At 47.6% G+C, this 15181-nt stretch overlaps 1 protein-coding gene across 3 annotated transcripts in view; it reads right to left on the reverse strand.

Moving 5' to 3' along the window:
• Positions 1-15181, reverse strand: part of RFX4 (regulatory factor X4) — a 155861-nt gene that overhangs the window by 5086 nt on the left and 135594 nt on the right. For all 3 annotated transcript variants that reach the window (XM_059404625.1, XM_059404624.1, XM_059404623.1), the window contains 2 exons: positions 5377-5539; positions 3592-3730 (listed from right to left, as the gene is read on the reverse strand). In XM_059404625.1, the coding sequence (XP_059260608.1) occupies positions 3592-3730; positions 5377-5539 (302 nt within the window). The remainder of the gene's footprint in view (positions 1-3591; positions 3731-5376; positions 5540-15181) is intronic.

Below are 15181 nucleotides of genomic sequence, written 5' to 3' on the forward strand. Positions count from 1 at the left end.
TGGCTCAGTGGGTTAAAGCTTCTGCCTTCAGCTCAGGTCCTGATCCCGGGATCCTGGGATCGAGCCCTGCGTCGGGCACTCTGTTCAGTAGGGAGCCTGCTTCCTCCTCTCTCTCTCTCTGTGCCTGCCTCTCTGCCTACTTGTGATCTCTGTCAAATAAATAAATAAAATCTTAAAAAAAAAAAGTGGGTTCTGATTATTCCGAGCATACACCCGCTGGGGCTGGGACGCAGGATGGGGCCACTTCCCGGACACACTGCATTCGTCTTGAAGACGGGCGTTCATTTGCCGAGATTGGTTTTAGTTACTCTAGTGCTGATGGCCACCTGCGTTCCTTAACCGTGTTCTAGAATTGTGGTTTTTCTCCAGTTCAGAATGATCTTTTCCCCAGTGAGTCTGATATAATGAAGTGTGATATTCAGTTCTTAGGCACTAATCAGCCCTGCGGTGGGTTTTCCCCTCTATGCTCAACGTTAAACCAGAGTACCACAGGAAGAAAGAAAGAGGGAGTCTAGGGTAGGGGATTCTTCTCTTTGGTCCCTTGAAACTGACTGGGAATAGTTGCAGTAACTTCTTGAATTCACATCTACCCTCCAAAAACACATTGGGGGTAGTGTTCATGGCCCCGGGCTTGGGGTTCAGAGCTGGAGAATTTGCATTTGAGTCTGCTTTGCTGCTTACTGGATGCATAAGCTGGGGCAAATTACCTTATGAGGCCATCTCCTCATCTTTAGAAACTGGAGAAAACTGCCTTCTTCCTCAGGTTGCTATGAGAATTAAGTGAGAGTGTGTATTTGCAAGAGTCTACAACAGGACTTGATGCATAAATGCTAATGAAAAAACAAAGGATTCTTTGTGTTGTACTGGCCACACACACCCCCAATCAACTCGGGTAGAGAGGTGATATAATTAACTTCTCACCCCACTTAACAAATGGAGGCTAAGGCATAACCCTTCAAGCACAGAATGTGAGTGTGTGGTGGGGGTCAGAGGTTGTCAAAAGGCCTTGTCAGAGGGGCGGAGGGCATGGTGCTGCCCGGCCCTGTCACCTCTCACCCCTCGTCTGGATTCAAAGGGCTCCTCCGTGGGCTTTCAATTAGTCCTTGGTCCTTTGATTCAGAGCTGCTATTAAATGATAGTGCTCCGTTCGGGGACTTCTGTGGCTTCCACAGAAGTGGAAGCTGCAGACCTATCATTGATCACCAGGGACCACATGGGCCTTTAGGAGACCCTGGTTTCTTTTTATGGCCATGGCTTTAAAGATATCACCCCTGAAATTTCACGAGGAAAGACAAGGGCGGGAGGAAAGAGGGAGGACAATGATGGCCACTGCGGCTTAGGACTTGAGCTTGATCTGGCCACTGCGGCTTAGATGACTGTCTTCTACTGGAGCCTAAGCTCTCCAAGGGCAGGTGCGCTTCTGTCCCTTTCTCCACTGTCTGATCAGAGACTGGCGCCCACTTGCCACACAGCCAGCATCCCACAATCATTTGAGGAGTGAATGAATGAATGAGTGAGTGAGTGAAGGCCCACGTGAGCTGCTTCTGTTCAATGTGAGCTGGCCTCAGAGCAGCTCGGAGGCATCTTGCAGATCACAGTGAGGAGCACAGACTCTGCTCCCAAGGGAAGCAGGACCTCAGGAACCAGCTTCTCTGCGTGACGCAGTTGGGAGACCTATAATGAATGCCCCAGGTGATGGTTTAGTGGAATCAACTTCTTGGCTTGTTTGGGGATTATACTGGGGCTTCCCTTGGTACTGCAGATGGAAATCAAAACAGAGGCCTGTTTGCCCCGAGTGCCCGTGTATTGTGGATACAGGCTCCTCAGTGCCTCCCCTCCGAGGCTGGTCCTCGGGCTGGCAGCTGATGCAATCCTGGCCTCCACCCTTGCTCGGGTCCTGCCATCTCTCTTCTAGACTCCCACAAGTGCTCCGCAGCAGAGCTCCCTGCCTAGACTGGGCCCCTTTCCAGTTTATCCTGAGTACTCCCCGCCTCGAGCCGTGCTCCATCCTGCCTGCCTGGCTGCCCGTCCCCCCACAGCATGGAGTGAGGGTCCTCTGCACTCCCGTTGCTTGTGATGCCTCACTTCCTGTCTCACTGGTTCCAGAAACTCTTAGTGAATGCTGGCACAGGAGAGGGGGCAGAGGGCCACGTGTAGGAGCTTGGACACACGGGGTCATACTGCCTGGGTTCAGATCCTCAGGCAGGAGGTTCTGCACACATTACCGTGACGATGTGTAAAGTGCTCAGGATGGTGCCTAGCCTATGACAAGTGTTCAGTCAGAGGTAGCTGTGGCTCTCGACAGGTGCCAGGGTTTGTGACCCAAGGACACCAGACTTACTTTTTGGCCCTCGAGTTGCTTTGGGGTCTCCTGCAGGAGTCAGAGAAGTCAGTGATGATAACAGGGCGTGAGGCGCTGTGTGAGTCTAGAGCAGTGGGACCTCATAAGGTCCTGGAGGAAGGAAGGACTGGTGTCAGAAGGCGCTGCAGAGATAAGTGTGGCTCCTGAACAACACGCCCAAGTCTGGGGAAAGAAAGTCCTACCCTGGGAGAAGAGCATCTGTGAACAGCACAGGGGTTGGCACGTCTGGAGGAAATGGAGTGGGGTGGCTGGTCAGCCACAGAGGCAGGCAAAAGCCTGATGGTAACAAGTCTTAAGACATGCTAAGACACGTCGTAAGGTAACATGTCATAAGAGACAAGAGATCTGAATGTGACTCTGAATGCGATGACGTCAAAAGAGGGAGAGTGTTAATGGCCCGTCGGGTTTTTTCCAAAAGACTCCTCCAGCTGCAGTCTAGAGGATGGGCCAGAGAGGGGCAGGTTCAGTGACACAGAGACCGGTGGGAGGATTTTGTCACCATTTAGCTTAGCCCCGAGCTGAGGCAAGGACAGTGCGGGGTGCAGAGCTGTTGAGGATATAGAATTGAATAGAACTGGAGACCAACTGCCTTTGAAGCCAGAGCAACAGGAAGTGTCTGAGACAAGCAGAGGGCCCAACACTGGCGTTAGAGGTGCAACCACAAGTTCCATTCACCACAGGCCACAGAGGGTTGGTTTGGTTTGTTAGACAAGTGAAGAGCCAAAGGAAGTGTGTGGCTTGAGAACAATCTGATATAGGGTTCATTTCAGGAACATTCTTCTGGTGAGGTTGTGTGTGTGGATCAGACTGGAAAGGAACAGACATGAGACCCAGAGACCAGTTAGAATGCTGCCAGGTGACCGTCCTGACAGGACTCGACGAGGGCCGCCACCAGCAAGATGGCTGATCCCGTGTGTGGGCGGCTGCCTGAGATAGGGCAGCAGACACGGCGGCTGACTGGATCCTGGGATTAGAGAGGACGGAACCAAAGACAGGTGGTGTGCACCCACGTGGCAAGAGGGAGTGGAGCCTGAATAGTGGCCGAGCACCCACTTCAGTGGGCAGCCACCAAAAGGTGGACGTGACCCTGAGGAAAGGATCCTCCCCTCTCCTTGGTGACAGACACGTGTGGTATACAGAAGGTACCTATTAACTGTGTGAAATTGACTAGACCTGCCACCAAGGGACTCGAGGCCCGGGCAGGCCAGCAAGCAGGACCGTGGACTCACCTGTGCGGAGCTCCTGTGGTAAGGGGCGTAGTGCAGCGGGCCAGAGATGGCCGTGTCGTGGGGGAGGGCCGGGTACTGGCTCTGCATGGGGGGAGGGTGCTGGTTGCCGTAGCTCCCATAGTTGTAGCTTCCCGTGTATCTGAAACGCAGGAAACACAGTGAAGAGTGGGAGTCAGGGCGGGGCTGGCGGATCACTTTCATGCCTCCAAAAATCAACCTCATCTTTTTTTCTTTCCTTTTTGGTCTTCTTTCTTCTTTTCCATTTTTCTCCTTCTTTTTGGTTCTTACCATCGCCACCCTGTTGTGGGTTTAAACTCCCAGGCTGATTTTCCTTCTCTCCTCGGCACACCTCCCTTACCATTTGGAGCGCGCTCAGGGAATGAAAGGCAGCCCAGAGCAAAACATAATTAGGGACAGAAACTTCTACTCCTGTTCTGTTGGAAAGCCCCATATTATAGCCTGAAGTCAAATAGGAAAGAAAGAAGAAATTACTTGGGGATTTATGTTTTGTATCGTCCAGGCCCCACGGGAGATGCATCATGGGCCGCTCACCCAGGTGCCAGAGAGCCTGCCTCTGCCCCTTTCTAGCTGTGGGAGCCTTGGGCAACCCGCAGCCTTATTTCTCACTTATGTAAAAATGCTGGCCCTGGTTATTCTGAGGGTCAGATATGTGAAAACCCTCTATAAGATAGAAAGTCCTATGAAATACAGGATATTCTTATCACTGTTCTTCCTAATAACATCTCCTTAGCAAAAACACAGACCTAAGACCACGTGGGTGTTTCTTCTGCCATTGCCCCAGAATCAAAAGGCTTCCTGAAACCATTTTCAGAGTCTGTTCTAAAGGCGTGGAAAGATATCCTAAGAGATCCCCTGAGAAAATAAAGGTCAGGAGGACCTGACCCTGGGGACAGATCTTGGAGTCAGCCAGCCAGTAGCCAGGCCGACGTCCAGCCTCGGGGTTGGCGTCTTGCTGGGTTTTGCTGGGCCACCATGTGGACGACACCTGAGGGGGTCGCCTCCTGTGTCCCGCACAGCTGCTCTGCTGGAAACACCTCCTAGTACCCATGTGGCAGAATCTCGCCTTCTTGAGAATAAGGGCCCTTTAATGTCATGTAGTTTTCAGATGACTGCACATTAGACATTCTAGGATTAGTGTCTTTTGATGAAGACACTGCATGATGACAAGAAGCTCCTCTGCTTTCAGGTAACACCTCTTAATGGACTTGTGGTTCATTCATCACAGCAACAACATTTTTTCCCCAACAGAGATTTGGGGAAAAAATGAGCAAAATCAATGACTTATTTCTTTGGGCACAAAGCACCAGTAGAACCCATGGGGGTTCCCTGAGCCCCCTTAACAACTGCCGCTGTCCAGAGACCTTCAGCCCTCAGGTGGGGAAGCCCTCCTCTAATCCAGTCACAGGAGGCCTGGGCCTACCACAAGGCTCTACGAGCCTGGGGAAACTGCAGGGGCTCTGAAGCAGAAGAGAGGGAAGAATACAGGCTTTGGATGTGACAGGACAGATGCTCAGTCTGGGCCCTGCATCTATCAGCTGTGTGACCCCGAGGGACTGAACTTGAGCCATCATCTCAGTTTCTGCATCTGGGAAATGGGCTTGCTAATGCCCACCTCCAGGGCCCCGTGGGGACTGCAAGAGTCTGTTATACTCAGGATGGTACTGAGTGCCTGCAGAGGACAGTACTCCTCCTGCCCTTTGAGAAAACAGCTGCTAAGTGACCCCAAATATAAAAATCCAATGGCATCTCAGGCAGTTCGCCTACCCGTGCTCCTCTCTGTGCGGATAAACTGGTATCCTGTGTGTGACGGAGGAAGAAGGCACATGGGTACTCCTCATACAGGGCAGCTGTTGGGAGTTTTCCGCTGGGGACCCTGCCGCCGTTGTCACCGTATAGGTCAGAGACCACGTGTATGACTGCATTGCTCCTGCAGAGACAAATTAAGACATGTACGTCACTCACGCAGTTCCTCCATGCCCCATTCTTAGAACACTTTAGTGGCTTCCTCCCAAGCTCTTTAAACAGCTGAAAGTCAAAATCTTTACAGAACATGTGTCTCTGTCCTAGTTGACCTCATGAGAAGCATCCCCTACCCCCGCCTTTGTTCTCTCTGATCTAGCCACAATAGATTTCTTTCATTTTTTTCCCAGAGAACCACAATTCCCAGCACCACAGGGCCTTTGCACATGCTCTTTCTGCTGCCTGAAACTGTATTCTTCCCTTAGTTTCCACTCATTCCTCTTAACTCAATAGCGAGAAGCTCTATTGAGATACTAACCCCTTATCCTAACCCCAGACGGAGTCTGATCCCCTACCTCACTATAGTCTTTTGTGGTGTCTACAATAATTTGTCATCTTACTCCCATTCATGAATGTGATTTACTTAATGCTTATCCCCTATCAACTAGAAGCTCCATGAGGATAGGGTCTTGTCTGTTTTGGCCCCTGTTGGAACGCTGGTGCTTGATACAGAGGCTGGTGGCCCCAAATTTTTTAATAAACATTTTAAAAAGAAGAGGAGGGAGAGGAAAGAGGGAAGGAAGGAGAGAGGACAAAAGAAAGCTCAGAGAAGCACAGCTAAGTAACTTCTCAACACTCAACTAACCAGGTGTCAGAGAGCCAACAAACTGCTCTAAGTAGCCCTAAGTAGATTATTGGGCTCTGCCTGCCCAGGTCTTTTTGAAGATTATTAGACAGTGACCTTCACGGTGACCTATTCCATACATATTACTAATTCCATTAACTTACTTTTTAATTGGATATCTTTAAAGTGCTAGGGATTGGGAAGGGAAATTGACAAACTTTAAAACCCTCAAGATGCTTAGGAATTTTACGAGATGGTTAGACTATAAAAATGGTAATTTAAGAAATCACTAAATGATACACTTGTCAATTTCTGATAAATTTCAAAATGTTGATCAGGGGAAATAAGGAAACCTATTGTAGGAGATGGGGGGGGGGGCTAGAATTGAACAGCCCCTTGCAGGTACAGGGAAAATTGAAGAACTGGTTATGGGAGGCCATTCTTAAGGGGAAGTAAAACTTGGTGCTTTAGTTCTGTTTTCTGCAGCAGATCTTTTCTATCCTAACATCCCTGAGGGAAGCTGAAGGAACGGTTTTCACTGAAGAATGCCGTCCCTTCTGTCCCAAGGACTTTGCAGATAGCACACGAGTAGCAACACTGGAGTGGAGCAGGTAGAAGGAGGAGCTGGTGGGCCAGCCCTTTGCCAATTACAGACCGGTTCACTGAGGGGTACTCTGGAAGGCAAGTGAAAATGGAGTCTGACTTTGAACATATTTATTATTAAAAGAACTCTGTATTGAACTCTCTTGTAAACCAGAGAATCTTTCAGAATGCAAATAGCGCCCCTTTTAAATGAAGGGACAAAGGTTTATTCCAAGAGCATGAAGGACACACCATTTATTGAGCATCTAATATGGTCCAGGCACCTGTGCTAAGTGCCTTACAGATACCCTTAAAATACTACCCCCACTTCACAGATGAGGAAACAGAAGGTTAAATCTGAAAGAATGTAAGAGAGCGCTTAGGAATACAAAGGAGTCAAGAAAATCATGCAAATGTGGGAGTGAACAAAGAAATTAAAACTGGAGCGAAACAGGAGTAAGGCTAAATGTGTCCACTCTAACTCTTCGTAGAGATGGGCCTTAACCTGGGCTCAGAGATTTTCCAGGAAACCAGGCCACAGGGAAACCTGACAAGTTGGAAGCCATGAGATAGCAAACAAGGTGCTCAGGAGTCACCTGTCAAACAGGAATTTCTTTCAGATGCCCCTGTAAAAGACAACTGGGACTTGCCCAAGGGTGACCCCCACAACACCCTTACTGTGGACTCCACACTTGATTCTCAGGACTGTTCCTTAGGTCCGCCCTTCAGGCTAGTGGCATCACACTCAAGTCCAGTTCAGGGAAACTCAGATTGATTAACTTGCCCGAGGTCCCCGTGGGTGGGACCAGTGGGGCTCTGAACCCCAGTCTGGCATAGGCTTTTCATTCTCTCTACCAACTGCCTCTCCGCTCTGGGGTCTAGTCCTGCTGAGTACTGGCTGGAAGATCTTGGGCGAGCCTCTGAAATTTTCTTTCATCATCTGTAAAACAGGCATGATAATAGCTATTTTGCAGAACTGTGGTGAGAGTTAACTGACATGAGCTTGGCATGGGGGAGGCTCTCGACGATATTCACGCACTCTTCCCTGTGAATTCACTAGGAATCTTGTATTGGACTTTCTTAAAGTAGAGATTTCTCTGTGTCCCATTTCAGATGACAGGGAAGAAAGACACTTTTCTTGGGTCAGATTCTGTCACCGGGGTGAAATTTGAACAGCAGCAGAAATTGAGCTAATTATACCAAACTTCTAAACACGTTTTTTTCCCATAAAATCATAGATGTTCTTATTCACCAGGGTGCCTAAAAGTACCCCTTCCTGGTTTGCACATGTACATCACATACAAGGAGATAATGACTTTAGCAGGCTATCTGTTAGGTATCATTTATAGCGACTGCAAGGAGACTGGAAAGACAAAATTCCAAAATGATCATGCCCCAGAAGACTGGATTATGCCTGATTGCCCTCCTCTATATTTTGTGCTTCATATGAAATTATATTAGTTATAATTTTTAAAAAGATCCTTTTTATTAAAACGGGTGATCTCTAGGCAGTGGGATTGAGAAAGGCTTTAAAACATTTTCTTCATTTTGTTTATCTGTATTTTTTTAGAATGAATGTACACTACCTCTGTGAAAAGAAAAACATTATTAACATATACTAAACAAATTTTACAATTGGAGATAGAATTGGAGAAGGGTGGGAAGTACAGGAGAACAAGGAACCAGCCACAGCAAACACGTAATTAACCCTTCAAGCCCCTGGGACCTCGCCAAAAGATTTTCTCTTTTTCCACCCCACCCAGCAACAGGAAGACACAGTGGTGATAACAGCCATCACCTGAGGGAATGCAGTGGAAGTTACTTTTGTCTGAGCCCCTGGAGTGGAGCAACTGTTCCTTATTCATCTCTGTATCCCCAGCAGAGGGCCTGCCAAATAGTAGGTGTTCAGTAAATATTTGTTTCATAGAAGTTGTTGTTGAAGGAATAAATGCTGCTAGAAATAGACGTTATCAAACAAAAAGCTAGAGGAACTCTTGGAAAAATGGGCTCCTGTGGTCTGGGAAACAAAACCCCTAGATGGCCATGTGCCAGCCATCGAACAGACCCACTCAAGCAGGCTTTAGCAGAGCAACACCTACAGGCTCCGGTGAGAAACCCTTTTTGCCTGGGGCCTAGAAAAGAACACCCCTTACATTTCCTGTCCTATCAGTGGGGCCTCCAGGGAGAGCGGCTGCTGCTGCTCTTTTCAGGAAACTAATAAAAGAAAATGTGTGTGGTTCACAGTTTGTGCTTAATTTTTAAGACCGCTCTCATGCTTTTTACTTTTTGGCAAGACAACAACAAACCTTCCCTATGTGCCTAATTCCCACATCTCTTATTCTTCCCTCCCTAGACACTCATCCTTAGTTAAAAGTCTGAGGATTGTGGAGAAAATCCCCTTGGCTTTGAGAATCCATAAAGATCCCAAAAGATCCAAGAATCCTATAAAGTTAAGTTTTGTCCATGTTCTAGTATTAAAACTGTGGGAGAGCAAGATTTTCTTTCCTTCCCATCCCCAACAAAATGTTTTTCTTCCCTGTGTTTTTGTTACTGTTGTCATTTTTCCTGGAGGGGGTTTTAAACAGAGGCTAGGAAGTGGGCTTGGAATAAAACAGGTAGTCAAGAATAATCTGTTGAATAAATGAAGGAATGAATGATTAATCATCCAACATAAACCAGACCTCAAGCTACTTTCCTTTTTAATACACTAACTCACTGAATTTTGGCAATGACCTTTTGAGGTAGGTGGTCTTACCTCCTTTTCGCAGGTGAGACAGTTGTGGCCCAAGACTCACTCAAATTTGAACCCAGATCCTGCCCAACTCCAAAGCCTTTCCACAACAGCAGCGGCTTCTCACAGTTGAATGTGCCTTTGAATCCCTGGAGATCTTGTTAAGAGGCAAATTCTGATTCAGCAGGCTGGGAGCTGAGCTAGCAATTCTGCATTTATAACAAGCTTCTAAATGATGGTAATGCTCTTGGTCCATGGACCACACTCTTGAGTCGCAAGGTTCTCTAAGCCACTGCCTCCGGTCACGCACACTGCGTGTAGCGGGCCCGTCAAGATCAGAGGTTGTAAGGATTTGGTACAGACTTGAGAAAATTCAGGCTACTTTTCAGGCTACCTGGCCGTAGCCTTCCTTCAGATCTTGACCTAAACTGTTTGAACCTTTTCCCCCTGCAAGGATTCTATGAACCATCACAGATGTTGCTCAGGTTTTGATCTAACCTAAGCCTTTTGTTAGTACCTTCCTGAAAAATAAGCTCCCTTAAGTATGTCTAGATTCCGGAGCTGCCTAGACAGTAGCCACAGGCCACAGATGGCTCTTAAAATTTAAACTAATTAAAACAAAATATGATAAAAAAAAATTCAGTTCCTTCATTGCACTAGCCACCTTTTAAGTGCTCAGTAGCCCTGTGTGCTCAGCATCTACTGCTTTGGTTAGCTCAGATTTAAAAAAAAAAAAAAAAATTGCCATTATCACAGAAAATTCTGTTTGAACAGTGTCCTCTTACAGCATTTGCTACGAAGCAAACATTTGGTATAACCTTCAACACTGAGACAGGAAAAGACTTCATAGGTATATTCACCCCACCGGCTACCCATCCTCCAGGGAACAGTGCTTAAGGAGAATACTTGCTCAAGTTGAAAACCTCAGCTGTTCGGGTGACTTTATCAGTAGCTCCCTGGCCAAAATCTCATTGACAGAGCTGACCGGGATCCTTTCCCAGAGAGAGATGCTGGTTCGGCCTCTGGACCTGCCTCCCTCCGCAGTTTCCCTGGCTGCCACTTTCCGCTTAGGTAGCCACAGCAGTCAGTCCTCACGATGACAGGCTCTTCTCTGCTTCAGGCCTGGGCCCATGCTGTTCCCTATGACCTAGAATGATCTTTCCCTCTCCCCAGACTTTATGTGGCTGACCCTTTCTGATATTCCGGGTCGGAGAGGCCTCCTCTGACCATTTCCTAGCACACTCTCATTCTTGTTATGAGCGTTTGAAATGGTTTATTGACCTGGTAGTTTACTTCTGGATTGAATCCCCTTACCCACTAGGATTTAAGTATCACGAAGTCAGCACCTCTGCCTGTTCTTATCACTCTGTGCCCCCAGGACACCACACAGATGAGGCCTAGAAGAAGTCAACAGGAAAATGAATGAGCAACTCCAGAGGCCTCAGCACCAAGCCAAGACCCGATGAAGTGAAGTCAAGAAGAGATTCAGCAATTTGTTTTCAGGCCCAGCTTATGTTTCCTAATTCCATTCCTGTCGACAGAGGAAGCAGCAGGGCTGGAGGAGGAGGCCTTCGCTGGCAGGGACAACTTGAGGATGTGTCCATGAGTCATCATGGGCTCTGGGGCGGAGACGCGGTGGCCCCCGTGGCCCATTCCTTTTAGCTCCCCTCGGCATAACTGAGCTTTTGTTATTTGGAAAGAGTAGGGGCCAGTTAGCTTTGTTACATCCTCAACCGCCGGAGAGAAAATGCAGCTGGGCAGGCCAGATGTTCTACAGCTCAGGCCATTTGTAGGGAATCTGCCTTTATTTCTATAGGGATCCTAGAATCTCAGTGATTTAATTTGCCGGTTTTGTTGCACAGGGAAACCATGGTGGGAAGGTGAAAACACGCGTTTAATAGTTAACTTTTATTGTCATTGCTAAAGGAGGGAATACTTCAAATGACATCATAAACCAGGTCTTCGAGCCCTTCCGAGGCCTCAGAGGGATGGAGTGGGAGCTTTACAGTTTGCGTTAAATGACATTAAAGAATTGCAGCCCAATGTCATGTTAAGTGGGCTGGTTGGTGTGGCACCACCTGCCACGCCCCTGAGGAGGAAAAGAGCCACTTTCCCTTAACAAAAATGAAGGTTTCTGACCTTTGCTGGGCCAAGAGTGAGGCGGCAAGCTCACAAAGGGAAGAAAACAGATAAATGGGTTAGATTTTCACCTTGTGGAAATCTGTTGAAATGGAAACCTTTACCCAGTCACCTATTATGGCCTTGCTGTAGACTTGAACGTGCCCAATCAAAATCAGCCAGTATCGGGTTCCATGTTAGGTGCCTCATATCCTTTCCTTTCACTTTCTTCCACACCCCCCTCCATCCCTTTAAAAACAATTAATGAAAACAGTCCTAAGAAAACACTTTTAGAAATACATGTAGGTACGGACATAGATCGACACAAAGCCATAGATAAGCAGAGCGGCTGTTTCCCTAGCAAGTCGTAACTCATTATCTATAATAAAGGACTTTGTATTCACTAGAGCTTGTACCAAGGATGCCAAGAGATTATGTGCAATGAATTTTCTCTTTGTGCACACCAAGCAGACATAATACCGTTCTCTTTTTCACAGCTGAAAAATGGGGAAGTGTCCATCAACAGTGAGACACTGATATGTGGAAGAGCTGCAGACACCTGATTGGCCTTGACTCTGACTCGAACTTGATAATATGTACAACATCTGAGTGATGATATCCAGAAAATGCTAGAGACCCAGCAAAATAACTAGGTCACTTACCATTTCATTTAATGTATTAGTAAACTGTTTTTAGCAGGGGTGGTTTGTTTTGTTTAATTTTCCCCACTTCTTTATTTCTTACTTTCTGGTTTGGGTCTTTTTAAAAAAATGCTTTTTCTTTCTTTCTTTCTTTTTTTTTTTTAATTGTTAATCACTTCAGATACTTTCTGGAAAGTCATGGTATATAAATCAGCCAGTAATTTTAAGACGAAAATAAAAATTAACTGGGCATGAAGACCATATGTTGAGTTAACTTTTTGTTAAAAGAAAAAAAGAAACATGGCGAATGCATTTTATAAGATATACAATAATTGTTTTCCAATTCACAATATTGGTTAATGGAATATTTGCCCAAGTCCCCAAATTTAAGAAACCTACCATAGTACATTTCCTAATACTTTGGTATATATCAGGGATACATGTGTTTTATAATGCAAGATCTATAAAACCATCCGTGTTGTTTGTTAGGAAATTATGTTTATGTCTCCTCCAAGACCATGACCCACATGCATGCCAAGATCCAGTCCAATTTAGCCGTGGGATATTTCAAAAGTGGTGCTTGGGAAAAATATTACACATAGTTTTATCTAGGATGACATTTTTAATGCTCCCTGGAGATGTCTGAGAACAAAGCAGGAATGTGCCAAAATCTTCAAAGGTTACAATCATCTGAAGAGAACCTGTTTCACATTTGTATTTCTAAGAAGCTACTTTTATGACTCTTGAACACATTGCACAGAAATCTCTGAACACATTTACGATATTCCTGTGGGTCTGACAGTCACACCTGCCGCACCTCGAGGCCTCCACGGTGCTATGAGGAAAGCCAGGCAGACCCACTAGCCGGACGAGAATTACGAAGAGATTCTGGACATCCTGCCTTCGCAGCCCTCCTGTCCCCTTCTTGCCTCACAGTGTCCTGGCTGGACGCGCTGCCAAAGAGTTCCCCCCCCACAAGCCACTTCTGCTCCACAACGCACGACTGTCTGGTGTGCATGGTTTCCCTGTTTATTTTCACAATAAGGACGTTGTCACCAATTGGCTCACGTGTGTCTCCCGGGAGTATGGGGGTGAGGCTGAGAGCCCTTCTTACCATCCTGGCTCCTGCCTTGCCCCATGCTCTAGCCTGGCAAGGACCACCAAGTGGCTAAAGAGCTGTGAACAGGGCTCAGAGTTCTCTCCCCGTGACTAAGGTGGTTCTTTCCCCTACGGCTCCTCTTCCCAAGCCTCTAAGCAGGAGCTACAACAGCCCAGGATGGAGGGAAAATGGGAGCGTTGGTGGGGGGGGCGTGTTCTTCCTCCTCAAAGTGGAGACAAAGCCCGATTCCAGGTGCATCCATGTAAACATGTATGTGATGGCGGAATGTAAATTCCCATGGAAGGTGAGGGCGCTTTCCAGCTGTGTACCCAAAGCAAAATCAAAGATCTATCTAATGCCAGTTTGACCCCCTTCCTTCACAATACTCTGAAGAATCCAGTCTCCTTAGCAGTCCCTGACAAAGGACGTTGAGTTCCTTGGCAGGTTTCCGCCCCTGGCACAGTGCACACGAGGGCAGGCACCCGATAGGCTCTTAAGCACCTGCTCATTCCCTGAGTAGCGCTAGTTCTAGAGAAGGAGACTTGAGGGAAGGAATTAATAGAAGATTCCTAGGATATATACTTTAGCTTCTCTGAAAAAGACATGCTGTCTCTTGCCTCCAGGTCTTTGTACTAATGCTTCCTCCCTCTGCCCAGACCACCTGCTCTCGCCTTATCCAGTCTTCACAGACCCTCCAGATACACGACCTCCCTTTGTGCTCCTCCCTTCCCTGCTCCCAAATCAGCCCTAGTTAGCACCCATCAGATCCCGAACCTCTAAATAACATCGTCCCAGGAGGCAAGGATCTGAAGTTCCTAGTACATAGAAGCCACCGGAGAAATAGCTATTGGATAAATGGGTAGAGAAACGGATGGACCCGTAAACGAATGAATGGGTAAAACACAACCTCCTAAATAGGGCAAGCTCACCCTATTTATGTGGTCTTCAAAACCATGCGATTTAGTCCCTAGTCTATTCTGAAAATAATTCTAAGTAGAACTAGGATAAAAGTAAGCTCCAGCAGCGACTGGAGAACGAGCCTGCTCACAGGCCCGAGTTTGGGGTGGTGGACTCGGCCGCTGCACTTTGAGGGAAACCAGTGCAATGGGCAGCAAGAATGTGGACAGACAAGAGGAGAGGCAGGTCACCAGCTTGAGAATCCGCTCGACGTCCGCAAGAGGTGCGGGAAGACCTGAACACGCGGCGACGGTGGGAGGGGAAGAAACAGGTCAAAGGAGCCTTCGTTTCCCAGCTGCTCTCTGCAGTTACCTGAGCCGCTGTGAGTGAGTCCTCGCTGGGGGGATGGAAGCGGAAGGGACCCGCACACCCTGCAGGCCTGGAAGGTGCAGCTTTGAGCGCATGCGCTCTCCTCTCCCCACCCACCTTCTCTTTCCGTCAGCTGGTTGCAGACTTGACAAAGCCCAAAGGCAGTGGGCCTCTAGCTGGTGTGCAACCCAGTCACCGGGAGGGAGGCGTGGTGAGCCAATCTGTGGGCCTCGCCCCCAGAGTTTCCCATTCAGATGGTCTGTGATGGGACCTGATAACGAGCATTTCTAAGACGTTCCCAGGAGAAGCTGGGACTGCTGGTCCCCAGACCGCACTTTGAGAACCACTGCCTTGCGGTGTGGTGCAACCTACTACCGAAAGACCAAGTGTTTCCAAATGGCTGCATTTAAGAGGGCCTCCTCTCGACCTGAACACCTTGCCAGGACTGTCTGTAAGCACGAAATTGCTCTCTCCTGTGTTAACTCGAACTTTTGGATCTGTTTGTTACAGTGGCTTAGCTTACCCTAGCTAACCTTAACCTAACAAAC

Source organism: Mustela nigripes, chromosome 6, assembly GCF_022355385.1.
Source record: "Mustela nigripes isolate SB6536 chromosome 6, MUSNIG.SB6536, whole genome shotgun sequence".
Taxonomy (NCBI): Eukaryota; Metazoa; Chordata; class Mammalia; order Carnivora; family Mustelidae; genus Mustela; species Mustela nigripes.